Source organism: Tinamus guttatus, unplaced genomic scaffold (genome assembly GCF_059628265.1).
Source record: "Tinamus guttatus ecotype Peru unplaced genomic scaffold, ASM5962826v1 Tinamus_guttatus_pri_ptg000302l, whole genome shotgun sequence".
Lineage (NCBI taxonomy): Eukaryota > Metazoa > Chordata > Aves > Tinamiformes > Tinamidae > Tinamus > Tinamus guttatus.
The window spans coordinates 851,872-870,187 of record NW_028288836.1 but is presented as its reverse complement, the minus strand read 5'-3'; the positions used below and the strand labels follow the sequence as shown (position 1 = coordinate 870,187).

Genomic DNA, 18,316 nt, shown 5'->3' with positions numbered 1-18,316 from the left:
GCAAATGATCAAGTGCTAGCTTTTTAACATTGCTTGAATCTTTTTATGGTTTTCAGCTAGGAAGTTGCTAGCCCTTACGACCAGCGAACAAACCTGTACACTTTATACTTTTAATTAAAAAATGACTCAAGCTTTCGTTATTTTTAAACCTTAAAAATTTCAAAGGTACGATTCATACCTGTTTCAGGGTTTTTCCTCTTTTTAACTTTGGAATTGATTCTATGGAGGGTTGTTTTTTTGTTTGTTTATTTTTTGTTACCTTGCAGTGAATGCGTGCAGGTCGTTTAATGACTTAATCTAAGCAGCCTGCTTCTTAATAGACAAGTCAACCGCAATAAAGGCTCAGCCAAACTTCCCTTGCTGCGTTGTCAAATGCTTTAATCGCTAATGAGCTTGCCTACTGCCAAGATGGAGCCCGAACACTGGAAGTTCAGTTCTGGACTATAATGTGTGTTGGAATCTTTGGTACAAATTGAGTCTCTAGAAAGTCTAATATTGAAGGTTAAGGAAGTCATCAGTAAGCGCTCTAATAATAAAAGTAGCACTTACTCCCCTTTCAGCACTGAATTTATGGAATAGTTGGATCATTTAACATACTGCATGGCAAACTATTGGGACCTGCTTAACACTTGCTAGGAGGAGAATGTTATCCAGTGTTTTCTTTAAGGTTTCCAGTGGCTTTAGAGGGTCCCACCACCCCGGGTTGACTATTCCGATAGTCAGTTACACAGTGAGAAAAATGTGTGCCTTCTGATCTGAATATGTCTTGCTTTGATTTTCATAGTCCTTTTGTCTTTGCTGTATTTTAGAATATTCTGTTCAATGTACATAGTATAGCTACTTTCAGATTATCAAGATCTCTTAACTTTCTCATTGATTAGCTCCTCAAGTCTCTTACAGGAGTCTTACTGCTTTTTTTCTGATCTTTATTCTTATAGCTCTTCTCTAAATCCTTTCCAGTTTAGCCATCTCATTTATAATGCCACAAAATTGGACACAGTATTTCAGTAGCAATCACATGGCTGAGAAACACTGGCTATCTCACCAATCACGGATGAGACTTCATAATTATTAGAGAATTTTTAGTATTCCTTTTACAGCAGTGCCACAATAAAAATAAAATAAAAGACTTAAAGTCCTAAAGGTATTCAGCCATGCAGTCCTAAGCATGAAAGTGTTACCAGATGAAGTGACAGGTAAGTGCCCCAGACCAGAGAATAAAGTGAGATTTGGATTTACAATTCCTCTTCTAATCTTGTACTCCATGAATTGGTGTCTTCTGTCCTTGTGGAGAGTGCTGTTCACTGCCTTCTCTCCTAAGGAGCTCTTGTGGCTGGAAACGAGGTTCTTCCAAGCCATTTCCATATCCTCCTGTGTCCTTACTTGCAGTAGAAAGAAGGAGATGTGTCCCTATAACCTCTCCCCACAAACAAAGCTACAGTCACTAAAAGCTCATCCTCATGTCACCCAGGAAAAGCAAAGAGTTGTGATAATGTGGAGCAAAGTTATTTTAGCATCACTGTCCGACGATGTACTGCTGAAATGAGAACTAGCTACATGGAGGGTTTACATTCTGAAGTGTGAGATTATTTGTAGTAATATAACACCAGATATTGGAAGTACATAGGGATTAACTTCTTAAAAGGATGGTTAGAGGCTTTACAACTGTGTCAGACCTTGGTTGTGCAAGATGTAACACACTTCTCAGAACAGGTCCTCGCAAGTATTTTTGTCCTAATTTTATATCCTCTGATAAGTCTTCATATCTTTCAGGAATAGAAACATGACACTAAACCCCACTTTCTCTGTGCCACACGGGCAGGAAGAAATCATGTTACAGCAGCCATCCTAGAATGTGATTGACTACTTTTAAATATAGAAAAGGGCTTATGCACCCTGCCTGCCAATAAACCGTCAGCTAACAAGAATTTGTAAGTCCCAGCTCGAAAAGTCTAGTCTGGAGGAGTGACACTACAGGGGAAAAATCAGGATAGGTATGGTGAGGCCTTGGCCTTTGCAAGGTAGTGAGAGGTGCTGGCTGAGAGGAAGGGTCAGGATTTCACCCTATCTGCTTGGTTTGTATTTTGCCGGGGCGGACAGGGAGCCGTGTAGGCCAGGGGCACGTAGCTTTGTCCTCTTGACCATTGTAACGAAGGGTGATGACAGCGGTGTCGGCTATCTTGACATGGGGTTGGTGGAGAAGGACGGCTGCCCTTGTAATTAGTACCTCACAGCATGTTTCTCCATGGCGTGTCTGCAGTTATCAGGCGGCCTGATGGATTTTCTACGGGAGAAGCCCGCTGCCCGATCACAATGTGGGGAAAATGAGGCCAGATTGGGGTTTAGTCTGCCGGGATTGGAGGCATTAATTAGGGTGACCTTAGCTGAAATGGCAACAGATTATTCACAGGTGGAGAAGGAGGGTCCGTGAAGATTTCCAGCTGGGGTCTGTGCTGCGAGTTGCACCTTCTGTCAGTGCACTGAGACTCTGTCAGAGCTGCTTCAAACCCTAAATCCCTTCTTTTCCCAAATGCTCTTAATTGTCTGTCTCACATGGATGGTCCTGCAGTTGCTGCTGTGGGATAAACAGCCCATGAGACTTGCTGTGCATTTCAATGGACTCTAAATAATATAGTCAGGCGACAGGGGCTCACTCAGCTGAAAACTTAGGCACACGCATAGCTCTAAGCATTTGTGTAGGTAATACAGAAGTCTCTGGTATTTCATGCATTAAAACTTAATGGAATAAGAATGGATTCTTATGCAGGTGTGTAAGCAACTACATACTGTTGGTTTTGGGAATTATAGCATTCCTTTAGGTTTATGTAGCATCATTTGTGAGAGAGGTGGATAAATTCAGTCTTCTAATACCTATAAAAAGAAGATTCACAAAAAGGCTGCTATGTATGCTCAGGGTAGAGCTTAGTCCATACAAATCAAAGAAAAGTGGAATTGCTGTGAAATTCAAGACTGCAGTGACACTGACTAAGGAAAAGTAGTCTAAATGGCTCCAGAACAGTGAATTTGTTTATTGTCATGGATGAAAGTATGAAATCATGGCCAGAAGTCAGAATCATTTCAGCATCTTTCCTCCCATTTGTAAAGCTAGTTCTAATTCTTGACTTTGCTACAGAAACACAGGACATGCAATGTGACAGACACATGCTTGTAGATGGGCCTAATTCAATAATGTCGTGACCTAGCTGAAGCCTTCAACCACCGGTGCAAAGGGTCAGTGTGCTGAGATACTGCCTCGCAACTCTGAAATGATTGCTGTCTTACAAGTATCCTTGAGACACCCTGGCTTGTAAAGTAATCCGGATGACAGACTGAATGTAAATGCAAAAGCATTTTTCATGTTCATTTATTGAGTTTGACTCCTTTGACTGTCTTGGTACAGTAGAAGTCTAAAATTACAGTGCTGCCTTTATACAGCATTATTTTTAGCACAAGCAATTCTAACTTGTGGAATGATAGTGGCTAAGTTCTGAAGTCTGTCACCTATCTGAAATGTTCAGGATTGGAAGATGAGTCACACAGATCAGATGCAGTAACTGGAATTAAAGGGAAGATCAGCAGATCGTGTAAATGCTTGCTGTTCTTAAATGTAGCACTTTCACGTTCAGACCTGTAGAGATTATATAAAAGAGCCAGAATATAATTATTGAGTTAACAGTGAAATCTGGCCTGGAGTTTGCAACAGAGTTTTTTTTTTTTAAGGCATATGTGTTCATTTAATAAACCCACATTATTTTTTGGCAAGTTACCATTAGCAGTATTAGTAATGTATTCTAAAGGCTTTGAGGTTTTTTGTAAGACATGAGGATAAAAACCAGGAGAATTTTGGACATGCAAAATACTTACTGATTTTTCTTATTTACCCAAATATTCCGTGCCTTCGCACTGCAACAGAATGGAAATACTCAGTAAACTTTCTAATTGTACCATATTCCTTGTTTTTATACTTCTTTACTCACATGGTGCTTCTCTGTGTGGACACCCATGTTCTGGAATCATAAGGAAACTTCTTCAAAAGCAAAGCAAGCATCAGTGTATGTTTTAGTCTGAATCTTTTACAGTTACTACTAGCTATGTGCTGGAGAAAACCATAGCGGGTTTCTTAAGCTATTTTCTTGAAATATGCTTGTACTTAAGTTGGTGGGACCTTGGGCAGGCTGCATTCAGACTTGCATGTTCCGTATGTTGTAAGTGTAGCAATCGTGAAGTTGAACCTACTGAATAAGCAGGCATTGTCAGAGCTTATGGTGCAAGCAGCTGGAGTAATGATGGCTGGAGGAGTGGGGGACAGAGAGGTGAGATGGTTCTTCAAGATAGGAAGGTGACCAGCAGTCTCTAGAGTTGATAGGTAAGTTGCACCAGCCTCTACCTGGCCTGGCTTTGCAGTGTATTTTCCTGTAGACATTTCCCCTTTACTCCTTTCAGGTAATTGGATCGAATTCTCAGCAGGAATCAAGGCTGCTGAGTCCTCTATGTGAACAAGGATCATTAATCATAATGTGGATTAAAAAAAGGCAACAACGGGTGTGCCAAAATGTTGATATCAATTCAGATGGATTTTATATAAGAAGTAATTTTATTCATCCTTTTCAAATTCAACTGGGATAAAATCCAGGCATTAGTCCTGGTTGGTGGAGTTGGTGTTCAAGAGCAGAAGCCCATGGAGACTTTGAGAAAGATCTAGCTTAATAAGTCTCCCTGGGCAGCAGGGCTACGGTTGTGTCTGAATAAAAATCACTGTAAAAACAAGTTCAAACCCCATGAGAAATAGGAGGAAATGTTTTAATTCCTGTTGCTTTCTCCCTGAACTGGCAGGTTTATATTTTAGGAGTGAAGGAGAATGGATTTGGAAAAGTTGCTATTTTTAAACGCAAACTACTTTTAATGTCCTTTTACCCTTTTTAAAAACTTTTTCTTCTCTCTCTTCTGCAAAGCGATTTTGTAACTTTAGCTTTTGCTGTCTTACCAGATATAGCAATATGGCAGCAAAATCCTCCTCAAGTTCTCTCAGAGAAATCTAGAAACAAGGGCCCGGAATTCTTTTAATTTTGTTAATTTTTTTTCCTTCCCCTGATTCTGATCCTCCTGACTAAGTAAGTTCTGTGAGATTGTTGTAATTGGGCATTATTGTGACTGTCCTCTTCCCATGTGGGGAAAATCAGATATTTGCCTTATTTGAGTTGAACAAATGATCTGCAGAACAAAAAAAGACAAAAAACCCAAAATATTGTATATGTGTTACTCACATGGACTCACTCAGTGTGCTGTGCAGAGGAAGGGGAAGTTGTTTTTTCACACCTCAGAGTGTAATCTAAGGAACTATTCCATAAGGAAAATTATGCGTAGGTGTTGGATGTCTGGTCTAGTGGCTTCAGCTAATTGTGATTTGAGGCAGAGGCTGTGCCCTTTAGGAGGCTCAGAGCAGATCAGAGCAAGCATTTAGTGCTTAAGGAGCCAGAGTCTCGCCAGCACAGACTCCAGGTCACATTAAAGCCTTGGCTTTAGTGCTGTCTGGCACAAATTCAGTGGAGACTTTTGGATTTGGGAAGTGATAAATTACAAGATGGGTTATGAAAGAGCGCACCACAACAAAACACCTTTATCAAGTACAGCAGTCCTGGCTTGCAGCTTCTAAAGCATAAGGAATTCCAAGGTGCTGTTGCTTGGTGCCCTACCGTGGCCCTGACCCAAGTGACTCAGTAGCGGTTGCCTGGGGGTTGTGTGTGTCAGAGGGGCTTGTGGTGCTGCCGTTCTTGAAAAAAAAAGGAAAAATCAGAGTTTAAAAACTCTGAAGATTGAATAGATTTGAAGTCTATTTCACCTCTGTCAATGTTGGAAGCTATAAATTGGCTTCCTTTTCTGTTGGCTTCAGCTTCATAAAGTTGATCTTACTTTACAGGAGCTGTAATTTTAGCAAGTTAATTCCGATTTTTACTTTGAAAGACACAGTGTGAATTTGATTTTGTTTTAAAATCAGTTTTCGTTCTGTTGTCTACCTGCAAGTTTTTGCGGAATACAGTTTCTTTGCAAATGTTCATTTATGAAGCAAGTTCCCTTTAAAGCAATACTGCCACAGGTTTACCAGACCTTAGAGATGAATCCTGCTGCATGTGGTTTGGATATAAATCTGAAAGCTATTTATCATAGCAAGTCTGAAGGAATACTAGTAAATGTACCAGCATGTGCTTCAGCGTGGAGATTTTATACTGTTGCAAATTTAATGTGTTGGTGCTGTGCTGAGGATAGGTGCTTCCACTGGAGATAATTATCATCCTCCATTTTAGAAGTGTCTGCAGTTTAATAGGGGTATGTACAGGCAGTGCTTACACTCTAGTTTGGTAAATGCATATGCAATTGATTTTTAAGTATGAGGAGTCCTGCTGACTGGAAGTTAGGCTTAAGGTTAGTAATTGTGTTTATATGATTGAGGCTGAAATCTTGTTCGTCCACAGGGTAAAACTAACTGGTGTGAAATACGTCACCCAGTAGTAAGATAAATAATGCTGAGTGCTCTGGCATTGTGCATACAACAGAGTTTGTTGCTTATTCTGGTGGTTTGCAGCAGAAGGGGGAAGCCGTGGATGCATTTAAATGTTTGGGATTTGGGCTTCTTCACCTCCTGTCTTGCTGCATCTCATTGTTGCTCAGGGCTGAAGAGTTTCTGGGATGTCTTGGTCAATAGTTTCCCTGCTACTAAGAGAGCAAGATCGTGGGGAAGCCCAAGAGCCAGAGCGGCAGTGCCTTTCAAAGCCCATGGGTAGTAGGAACCCTGTCTCCTAGTCTTCCAAATTTTCAGTGTAAGATAGAGCCCAGCACATCGTCTCTACCACTCCCCACCAAGGTTCACTCACAAGGAAGCCAGGTTTGCTGCTCGTGTTGACTCTAGTGTTGCACCAGAGCAGGATTTGGTCCTCCGATTCAATAGCCTCATGTGCCTGCGAGCAATTTAAAATAATTACTAATGTAAAATGCAGGGGTAAGCTTATGTGATTAAAACCCTGTTGATCTTTATGTTGCCCTGCTGATGTTGCCCTGCTGATGACTAAGATAACTAGCATGACTAGATGCTAAGATGACTAGCAGCATTTCATGTTTTTCTTTAAAAATTCAGTCTTTGGAAGGGAAGCAGTTATTGCACGGTCTCAGTTTGCAGTGAAGAAACAGACGCGGGCGGGATGAAAGTCATGAAAATGTTTCTTCTTGTGCCCAGAACGTCGATAGAAATAAAAATAATGGGGAAAAAAAAAGGCAGTAGGGCCTTTTAGGCTCTTCTCGAGGCTGACTTTTGACTTTTTCAGTGCTGGGAGTTGGCAATCAAAGAAATAGGGAGTGTTGAAGCGATCTGCCCCTGCAAGCAGGACAAGCGGCTCCCTCCCTGGAGAGGCCTGGGCAGCATCGCCGCAGTGTTGCCCGGCAGTGGGATATCCCGCTCCCAGCTGCGCAGCGGCCCCCTCGCCCGACCGCTCTGAAAATGTCCCTCTGTGCGAGTCACGTGAGGAATGCGGCCCTCTGAGCCCCCGAGTATGGGGGGGAAAGATGGAGAGCGGGGATAGTGTCAAACAAAATAAAGATGTATTGCCGTGTGTCAGTCTGTGGCGCAAAACCCCCTCAGGTTATGCGGAGCAAAAGTGAATTTGTTTGTCGTCTTGGCTTGTGTGCCTCTGTGTACAGTCCTTGCTGCCCCTCATCAGTCACCTGCACAGGGTGGGCGAGCAGGTTTCGTGCAGGCACCATTGCACTGGGAGGCTGGCGGGGACTGAGCTTCCCTACAGCCCCGGGCGCTGCTCAGGCGGGATCAGGTCCTGAGGCCGCACACAGCTCGTGGCCCTGAGAGGGCCGCGGTGACAGGCCGCCTCTGGAAACACAAATTGTTTTCATTTTTGCTGGGTGCTGTTAGCTGTGGAGGAAAGGTCAGGCCGGGGGTGTTTTTCCAAACGGGTTTTGGCCACTAGCGCCACAGGAAGGGATTGCAAAATCTCTTGCGCGCCGGGGGGCCGCTCGCCCGCAGGACTCGGGAGCAGAGGAGGAGCCTCCCGTTCACGCTGCTCCAGAAACAAAATCAATGAGCACAAGGCAATCCCAACCCTTTGTTTTGGACATTTCGCCTTGTACAGAGGGGAATGAGAAGCGGATCTGTTGCTGTTTCTGAAGTTGGGTATCTTAACAAACCAGAGGAGCCGTTGCTAGCATGGAGCTTGTTGTTTTATGCAGAAGCAGAGGCCAGTGGAGAAGTTTGGTTTGGGTAGTTTAAAGTGACTTTCGAGTCTGTGGTTTCCTAAAATTACTTCTGGTGATTTAAAATTTGGGGAGCCGTTTAGTTGAACAAGAAGCATCAATAAAGCCAGTTTACAGAAGAGCCCTCTGATTTACAGTGGTTGAAGGTTGACCTTGATGCTTCTTGCATTAGTTGAAGAAACGGCACTGCCTGCAGTGGGAGCTACACCAGCTTTCGTATACACCAGCCCTGTGCTGTGTCTGTGAGATGCTCCTGCTTTCTGCATTATTCTTGCTCTGTGCTCAAATCCTGCAAATCGCTGTGCAGGAGGGCAAAGTGCTGTGTTTGGGTGGACGGCTGAGCTGCAGAATTGAGCAGCGTATTTACATGTGCTGTTATTTCAGTATTAGAGTTGTCAGCATTTTGCAGGATAGTCAGATAGTCATTAGCACTAACTTGAGTAGCTTTGTGTGGCTGTGGCTGAGACTGGCTTATCTCGGCAGACGGCTAAAGCACAGGTGACTTCGAGGATCCTAAGAGCTTGAATGGGAACATGACTGATGATTGTTTGCGAGTTCTCCTGGTCGAGATTATTTTTTTTTCAGTGAAAGAAAGATGCTAGAAGTTCTCCATGCAAACTAAGGGACACTTATTTCATATAAACAGTTGTGGTTTTTTTTCTGTTTACAGATGAAAAATACATTTCTGACATTCAGAATTAGTGAGGAACGGAAGCTCTTTGTAATATAGCTTATTTAAGCTTTGAAGTATCACTATCAAATTTCCATCACTCCCAACAGAAGATGAAATGTCACTACATCTGAAAAACTAAAATCATACGTTCTTTTCTGCCTTTTTGGTTTTATTTTTTTCTTAAACAGTATCATACCGCTAGATTAAGATCTTTGCCATTTGACATCTCAAGGGAATAAAAATTCAGCTGCTAAAAAAACAAAACAATCAAACTTAGAGCTACAATCAAACTTAGAGCTACTTGGTTGTCCTGGGGGAGTCAACTAAGGGGTAGTTGATTTGGTTAAATGGCTGTAGATACTCTAATTTTGGAGACTATGTTTTGTAAATATCCTTTTATTTCCATGCTGCTGCTAACTTTTTGCATGTTTTGAACTGACAATGTACTTAAGAAACTGCAGCTAGTTTCTTAGTCTTTTTGCATTTTGTATTTATATATAGTCCTGTTTATTTCCACTGACATCTCGCATTACAAATACTGTCAAATTACAGTGGCGATAACCATTGCTATTATAATAATATATATATATATATATATATTAATTTTGGACCTGCTTATTTTAGATGCCAGACCAGTTTGATCAGACTGTGGTGCTCAACCAGCTGCGCTATTCCGGGATGCTGGAGACAGTGAGGATTCGAAGGGCTGGCTTCCCAGTCCGAAGGCCCTTTCAAGACTTTTATAAAAGGTAAATAGGTCGAGTTGTACGCATCATCATGGGTCATGGGCATCATTAGCTATGTTTCTCTATTGAGGAATAGATTGAAGACCTAATGAAACGGTAAAACTAGAGCGCTCTCTCTTACACAAAGTAAAACAAATATTTTTTGATTGACAGATACAAAGTCCTCATGAGAAACTTAACTCTGCCTGAAGACTTGAATGAGAAATGTGCAGTCCTCCTTCGCCTGTATGACAACACAAGCACTGAATGGCAGCTTGGAAAAAATAAGGTAAAATAATCTGACTGCGTATTACGGCTGCTGCCTATACAATGCTATGGGACAGGATTGCATTTGCACAGAACCAGAGCTGTAGTGGTAATGGTAACTATCTTTCACCTTAGACAAAGCTGAGCACTCTTGCAGGTCTCCTTGAAGCTACACAGTAACAACTGGTAGTTCTGCTAAGGAATTTGCTGGCTAAGGCACCTAAACTTACTGGGAAGCTTATGCATAGAGGAAGAGTCCCCTTGAATTTTTTGTCACTGGTTACAAACATGAGGATCAGAGCTTAAAATGTGGTTGCTAGATCTTATCACTGTTAGAAGAATCTAGCACATAAAGTAATTACTCCATTCAGTCTAGATCCACTTGCATGCTATCTGCTCAGTGGATGAAATTTTGGAGAGTATTTGAATGACAGAATTGAGCTGTCCGTGGGTCAGCTTTGAGGCTTGTCTTCTGAGGTACATGTAACCTCAATATGTGCCCTACCATACATCTTTTCTATTTTATTCCAAGAAAAAATCAAATGATTTAGACTCTGGATAGTGCCTGAAACATTAGAGAAATATATTTGTAAGTGTCACACATTATTTAAACAAACTCTCCTTGTCAGAACCTCAGCAGGAGTTGAAGCTCTGTGTATAACTTTCCCTAGCCAGGAATAATTGCACCCGGGAGCTGTGTGCATGTTTTTAAGAATGTTCTTAAATAGCTTATTTTAGAAGAGAGCAAGAGGGCATTGGTTTCAGAAGGAAGAGAGTGCAGTGCACTGTCCTGCCCATGTCACTTGAAAGAGGGTGATGACAGCATTGTGATGATTAGCCTTCAGTGTGAATTTTTCCTATCCTTACATGTAGCTGCAATGCACCCATTCAGGAAAATGCAATAGTCTGTGCTCAGTACATGCTTGCACCCATCTTTGTTCAGGAAGTAGGAGAATGCCTTTCTGAATCTGAATTTCAGTATGTTTTTAAAGCCTGTCTGGGTAGCGCAAAGACAGATTGTGTAATGGGTGAAAAAGAAGGCTTCTTCCTTCACATCCTGTATTACATAAATTGAGTAAAGGCTATATATATGAAGGGCTGCATAGTGCAGCTTGGACACTGATGACTTCCTAGCCAATGAGACTTCACTATATGAGTATTAATGTTATGTGTTGCAGAATCTAATCCGTTTTTAGTTCTGTCAGAACTCAGGAGAGCTGCTGATTGGTCTACCTGATGATGGGCTTTTTCCTTGTCCACACTGAGCCTACCTCAGATCCTAGACAATCAAAGTATCATTGCACTAGATCTTTCCAGCTACTCTTGTCTCATGCAGCAGAACTTCGGGCTCTTGTCACCTATAGCTGGTGCCAGAGGATCCATCCTTTGAAAAGCAAATGTTGAGAAAGAGAAAAAGCACTGATTAAAAAGCGGATACCTCACCGCTTTGTAGGGGTACCAAACAGAACAGAAACAGATACATTGAACATTCTGTAGGGACCAATACCAATTCATCCCTTGCAGCCTTATGCTTACACCTACTTATGCCTTAGTTCTCAGGCTCAGAAGCCTGAACAAGCCAGGCTGCTCAGTCTTGCTAAAGAGCCTGGCTTGGAGCATTGGTACCTTGTAGGAGAATTCTTTGTGCACAAATAATCGGCCATCACACCTAACCGAGGCACCCGTGCCCTTATAAACTTCTGTCAACTCTGGCGGGAAGGTGTTGCATCTGCTGGAGGAACTGCAGCTATTGCGTGTTGGAGAGTGGCCGCTGTTTCCCCAAGTGCTGGCGAAGCCCAGATCAGCGGTGGCCTTGGGGAGCAGCTCTTCTGCAAAGGCTCTGCACAGCTGTGAGGCTGCAGCAGCTGTCTCAGGGTGTAATGGCAGGAAGAGACAGTCCAGTCAATCTGAATATGAAACCACACTCATTTCTGTTTGCATCTGCAGGTTTGTGCCAATGGCATTTGAAGGAATGAGGGTTATAAAAGGTTGTGGAAGCTTGCTCCAAAGGAGGATTCCCAGGGGTGTTACTTCCTCCCCTCAGATGAGATTGTTCACCTTAAACCCTGCCGTTTTTTTTAATCTCGGTTGCTCTTTGGTGAGAAAGTTTGGTTAATGAATCCAGTAATTATGTTGCTTTTGGAAAACCCCTGCTCCTAATTAAAATTTCTATTGCCATAATCCGGATTTTCCCACTGAAATCCAAAGTGAGAGGAACATGTGCATTTTCCTTCATGATGAGAACATTTTGCTTTTCCTTTTCTGTTAAGGAAATTATATATTTAATTCTGAATTTGAAGCTCAGGCTGTGCTCAGAATGACAATAACAACACCTTGGCTGTCCTTTACATATGACACTGCCACAAGTAATTAAGCTAAATGTTCTCTTGCATAGGTTTTTCTCCGAGAATCCTTGGAACACAAGTTGGAGAAGCAGCGAGAGGTGGAAGTCACCAAGGCAGCAATGATTATCCGAGCACACATCTTAGGTTATGCAGCCCGGTAAGTAACTTGCTGAGACTATTTAATAGTTAGGCTTCTGAATAAACTGGTGAGGTGGTAGGCAGCTAAGTCCTTTTGACACAAATCTTAATTTCTCGTAGAGACCAGACAACCAAATCTTGTAATTAGCTTTTGAAAATATCAACTCTAGTCTTTGCCAGTCCCATAACTAAAACAAAATGGAGTTTGAAATATTTTAATGTAATAAATAGGACAATATCAAAGATGGGAGGTCAATCAGTATTCGTGGCACCATGATATAACCATGATATTAGCTAACTGGTTTTATTTGTTTACCTGGCTTCATGCATTAGTTATTAGGTGGAGTTGCTCATCCCATCTGCTTATTGCTCTAGTTTTTCTGTAAATCGTTAGAGGGCAGTTTAAGGAAACTTGTTTGCATAATGAGATAATATCTTTTCACGTATATATTAGCCTTGTCTGCACATTCTGACCAGTATGTTACTCGAAAACAACAATTCCCTTTTTAATGACAGAGCTATCCTACTGTTTTTAAATTTTCTTTTCAGAGATGTGGGACAGATATTTGTATATTCTTCCTCCACATGCGTACACACAAGCTGTACCTTGTAGAGTCTTCTTGTCAGGGTATAAGAACACATAGGACTGGTATTTACACTTCCTTAATGAAGATAATTCTCTCACCAAAATGAGAAAGAAGTTCTATCCTCTTCTAACAAAGAGAATTTGAGCCAAAATGAGGAAAGTTTCACGGGGCTAGAAATAATAAAATGTTTCACCAGTATTGCAGGTCACCATGGCAGAACCTTTGGGACCATTCCATTAGATCCTTCTTTCCTTAGAAACTTGCTCTGTCTTTTTTTTTCAGAAAGCGGTATAGAAAGGTTCTTTACTGCGTGGTTGTGATTCAGAAGAATTACAGAGCATTTTGTGGTAGGAAAAGGTTCCTTTGCCTGAAGAAAGCAGCCATAATTCTTCAGAAGCAGCGACGAGGCCAGCTTGCTCGACGTGTCTACAGAGAACGGCTAGAGGAGAAGCGTCGAGAAGAGGAAGAAAGGAGAAAAGAGGAGGAAGAAAGGTAAGATGCACTCTTACATCACTCTTTCCTATCTATGCCATGTTAGGTTTCATTTTCAATAGCTTTTGCTTCAGGGAAAATCAGTGATTTGGGAAATCTTTGCTTCTAATGCTACAAGATGCATGTAGCTCTCACAGTAGTTTCATATTCATAAATGTATCCTTGGTGATCTTATTTTTGGCTTTCCTTTTCATGTGGCAAATGATTTCTGTAAATGCAGCTATTGCCCCAGCGTAACTATGTAATGAGCCTATGCTGAGCTTGATTTGCCAACTTTTTTTTTCTTCCTTTACTTTCAGGGAAAGACTAAGGCAAGAAGCAGAGCGTCTTGCCCAGCAGGTAAATGATACTTAAATCTTTCTGCCATCCTGTTTATTTGAGTATCTCAGGCCAGCCATTAAAAAATGAGTAATTAAATAAAGGCATCTGTGGCATTTAAACTAAACTTATTACAGTAGTTGGCAGATAAAGGCCAAAGGAAACTTGATATAGTTGTTTGCATGGAAATTTCTTTCACCTCATGCTTCATTTAATTTCTGGCAGAGACTGAACTTTCTGCACGTACTTGAGTATTACAGTGTCTGTGTGTAAAAATAATCATACTTTCTCTTTTCTTCTTCCTTTCTATGTAGGGATAAGGGTCCTTTTAAATGAACAGCATGGTTAGGGTACAGTGTTTTAGTAACATCAAAATAAGAAATCTTGGGTTTTGTGGTTTTATTTTTCTTTCTTTCTTTTTGAATGTAGGCTGAAGAAGAGAGGAAGCAGCAGGAACTGGCTGCCATTCAGAAAGCCCAGAAGGAGGCAGAGCTGAAGCAAGAGGTGCAGAAGCAGAAAGAAAACAGACAGGTGGAAGAAATCTTGCGCCTGGAAAAAGAAATTGAAGACCTGCAGCGCATGAAGGAGCAGCAGGAGCTGTCCTTGACGGAGGCTTCATTACAGAGGCTGCAGCAGCTCCGAGATGAGGAGCTTAGGCGGCTTGAGGACGAAGCTTGTCGGGCAGCCCAGGAGTTCCTGGAGTCGCTGAACTTTGATGAGATTGACGAGTGTGTCCGAAACATCGAGAGGTCGCTGTCCGTGGGCGGCGCGTATCCCGCGGAGCTCGCAGCACGGACTGGGAATGCATGCATTGAAAAGCCCAATTTTAACTTCAGCCAGCCCTATCCTGAGGAGGAGGTAGACGAAGGCTTTGAAGCTGATGATGATGCATTTAAGGATTCGCCCAATCCGAGTGAGCACGGCCACTCTGACCAAAGGACGAGTGGCATCAGAACAAGCGATGATTCCTCCGAAGAAGATCCCTACATGAATGATACTGTGGTGCCAACAATTCCTGCTGCTAGCAACACCATGCTTATACCTCCTACCCACGACTCAGTCAGTCTCCACAACTCGTCAAGTGGTGAATCCACATACTGCATGCCAGAGAACGTGTCGTGCAGGCCCCCAAATTCTGTGGAACTCATTTCTCCTGATGGAGACTATGATTATGACCAAGATGATTATGAAGATGGTGCTATTACTTCTGGTAGCAGTGTGACCTTCTCTAATTCACACAGCAGCCAGTGGTCCCCTGACTACCGGTGCTCAGTGGGGACATACAACAGCTCTGGAGCATACAGGTTTAGTTCCGAAGGAGCTCAGTCTTCTGTAAGTATCTTTGGTTTTGTTCTCATAATTGTTACAATCTTTCTGTCTTATTTTTTTTTTTCCCTGAAGACAGTGCGGGTTAACTTTCCTCACTATAGCAGTGCCCATAAATGCCTGTGTTGGATAAGGTTAGACATGCTTGCACTGCACTGGGGCACAGTTGTCTGTTGCCATCTAGATGCTGGTGGGGTGAGTGCATTAGAGTTAGAACCAGCTCAAATGCTGATTGCGCCTTAGTTTTACCAGACTTTGCTTATGCAAGTGTATTGTTCCATCTGATTTAATGCAGAGCTGCACATCATTTTGCAAGGACCTCTGTGTGTGGCCTCAGATGCAATTCATAAGCAGAATTCTTTTGTTTATGTATTTGCAGAGGGGGACACAGGGGAAAATGACTTCAAAAAAAGTGTCTTTGGTTGTACGTGCAAGCTGGAACAGTACCAAAAAAGCTGCTTACAGACATCTCTGAAATGCCAGATGTATATTGACATTACTTTGTGAATAAATTTCACATGGTGGAAAATGTTGTGGGATTCTTGAAAAGGCATTCTTGAAGCACACATTAATCTTGAAGAGCTCTTCAGTGCTTGCTGAACATACTGCGTGCTTTATTCTTAAAAATACTTTTGCATGAACATGATTTCCTCTGTCACCCTCAGAATAATTCTCTGAGACTATATGATTGGGTAAATGAAAAAGGATGTTTCAGCAACACTGACCTATTTCTGAGGAAAACTGTAACACTAAAATGACTATTTCAGTTGAGATAATGAAATCCAGTCAGAGGACCATCTTGATTTATCTGTCGTGGGATAACTGGGATGAGCTGACGTTCTTGCCTCTGAGGAGAACACTTAGAGTTGCCTCTGTTGGGGACTCCTTTGGGCTTCATGGTTGGGTGTGTGAGAAATAGAACAGAAAGTTACCTGGCCTCTGCTTCTGGGTACCTTCTCCAGTCAGCTACAAAGATGTCTCATAGATTTGTTATATTAAATTAGGGCTAGTGTATAATCAGAGAGGACAGGCTGCAAAATGCTGAGCCCTCTCAATTTTTAAATTATCGTAGTGACTCATTCCACTTACTAAAGCATACTCCCCTCAGTAAGGTGGATAAAACACAGCTAGGAACGGTGTTCTCTAGCATAAAGAACATCATAAGGTGCTTTGGCAAAAGACTTCTAGAAAACTGCTTTCTCTTAACTCTTCTGAAAGAGTTCCTTTGTTCCTTTTTTCTGTAGTTCGAAGACAGCGAAGAAGACTTTGACTCCAGGTTTGATACAGATGATGAACTTTCCTACCGGAGGGATTCAGTCTACAGCTGTGTCAGCCTGCCCTACTTCCACAGTTTTCTGTACATGAAAGGTATTGGGTGAATCAGAATTGGATAAAGATGAAAAATAACTGGAAATGTTTAGTACACCTTGTGCTCCAATACCTGTAGAATTAAGGTATTTGCTAATTTTTCAGCGGGCAACAGAAAAGTCTGGAGAGAGCTGCTCTAAATTAAGTTACTTGCCGTGACCCGCATTTGGCAGTACTTTTCTCCTCTGGAAATATTTCTGGTCTGCCTCCATTTTATATGAAGTCTTTCCTGGCTCATAAACAATGAAGTATCCAGTACAAATAGAGCAGAATAACTCCCAAAGTCAAACTGTACCAAATTTTGAGGAAAGTGGCTTCCTGTCCCTGAAAACCTATAACAAACCTCACATGAAGTTAAACAGCACATGCACTTCGTCATGACTCAGTTCACCACAGTATATTTTCAACTCTAAGTGCAGGTTTTTAGATTTTGTGGGTTTGAGTTTGCCTCTTACTAAGCGTAAGTGTTTAAGACAATGAAAGGATTGAACACTTTTAACTTTTCTTAGATTAGCATTGAGATCTATTGAAAATAGTATTGAAGATCTGAATCTTGTTTTCAGTAAGACTATCTCATAATTTAGGGATCTTTAGATTGCAAGCAAAAAGGTGGTCTTCAGAATATGTGAAAATGAGAACTTTGGTTTCATGGCTTGCAGCAGAGACTCAGATTAGTTGCAGCATTATTGATCATCATCTTCCAGTTTTGGTTTGGAAACAGCTTTAGTTTTATGATATAATTGTTTGTCTTAACTGCTTATAAACCAGCCTTTGTCTCTCTTGCCAGGTGGCTTAATAAACACATGGAAGCGACGCTGGTGTGTCCTGAAAGATGAGACCTTCCTGTGGTTTCGTTCCAAGCAGGAAGCACTTAAACAGGGTTGGCTTCACAAAAAGGGGGGTGGATCGTCTACACTTTCCAGAAGGAACTGGAAGAAACGATGGTTTGTTCTCAGACAGTCCAGATTGATGTACTTCGAAAATGACAGTGAAGAAAAGCTAAAGGGTGCTATTGATGTCCGAACAGCCAAGTAGGTCTATATGCGCCATAGTTCCTCCGAAAGGCTTCTTGGGGCTTATTCTGGTGTCACGTTGAATGCCCTGACATCAAACTGCATGTGTGCAAGCATGTGCGTGTGTGTGACAAAGATCTTGAAAGTAAACGTTGTCTTTACTCGACTCTCTAAGTCCACAGAGTGCCCGAAGTTAAGCCAGGGTTGAATACTTGGGAAAATTGCAGCTCTAATGAACCCATCTGTGCTTTCCCTCAGACTAGAGGCCCTGCTTGGCCTGTAATCATCCCCAGGGCAATTTGGGGCACATTGCCAAGTCTGTAGCTATAGGCAAACCTAGAAGGGGTGGAGTTAATAGGCCATGAATATATTCAAGCTAACATGGGTCAGGGCTTGTATCTTCTGCATTCACTTAGGATTTCTTTACATCTTTGAAGCAGTTGTGGCAGTTTGACAGAGAAGTGTTTAAAATGCATATATTCATTTCAAACATTTAGAATTAGTAAAGCTACTTAAACAACTTATGTCTCGCTAGCAAAGTGCCTTATGCCTTATAATTTTAAGCTTCTTGGGGCATACATCAAAAAAAGTTTTTAAGGGATAGTGCTTTTCCTTTTAAAGAGTCAGTGCATTTTGTGAGTTTGTGGATTATCTAAAAAACCCAGAGGCTGCTACTGTTGGTAGTCCACTTTCTGCATTAAAGTGTACCTAGGCTGTCCTTCATGCTAGAGATGAGTAGGAATGCCTATAATACTCGGTTTCACTCTGCTCCTTGATAACTGCAACTATCTATTTAATTTTGTTAATTGTA

General features: G+C 41.8%; 1 protein-coding gene across 1 annotated transcript in view; it reads left to right on the top strand.

Annotated features, from left to right (window-relative positions):
• Nucleotides 1-18,316, top strand: part of MYO10 (myosin X) — a 148,875-nt gene that overhangs the window by 110,797 nt on the left and 19,762 nt on the right. The window contains exons 20-27 of the mRNA XM_088528149.1: nt 9,551-9,675; nt 9,826-9,940; nt 12,314-12,420; nt 13,271-13,480; nt 13,780-13,819; nt 14,228-15,130; nt 16,369-16,492; nt 17,280-17,523. Of these exons, the coding sequence (XP_088384275.1) occupies nt 9,551-9,675; nt 9,826-9,940; nt 12,314-12,420; nt 13,271-13,480; nt 13,780-13,819; nt 14,228-15,130; nt 16,369-16,492; nt 17,280-17,523 (1,868 nt within the window). The remainder of the gene's footprint in view (nt 1-9,550; nt 9,676-9,825; nt 9,941-12,313; nt 12,421-13,270; nt 13,481-13,779; nt 13,820-14,227; nt 15,131-16,368; nt 16,493-17,279; nt 17,524-18,316) is intronic.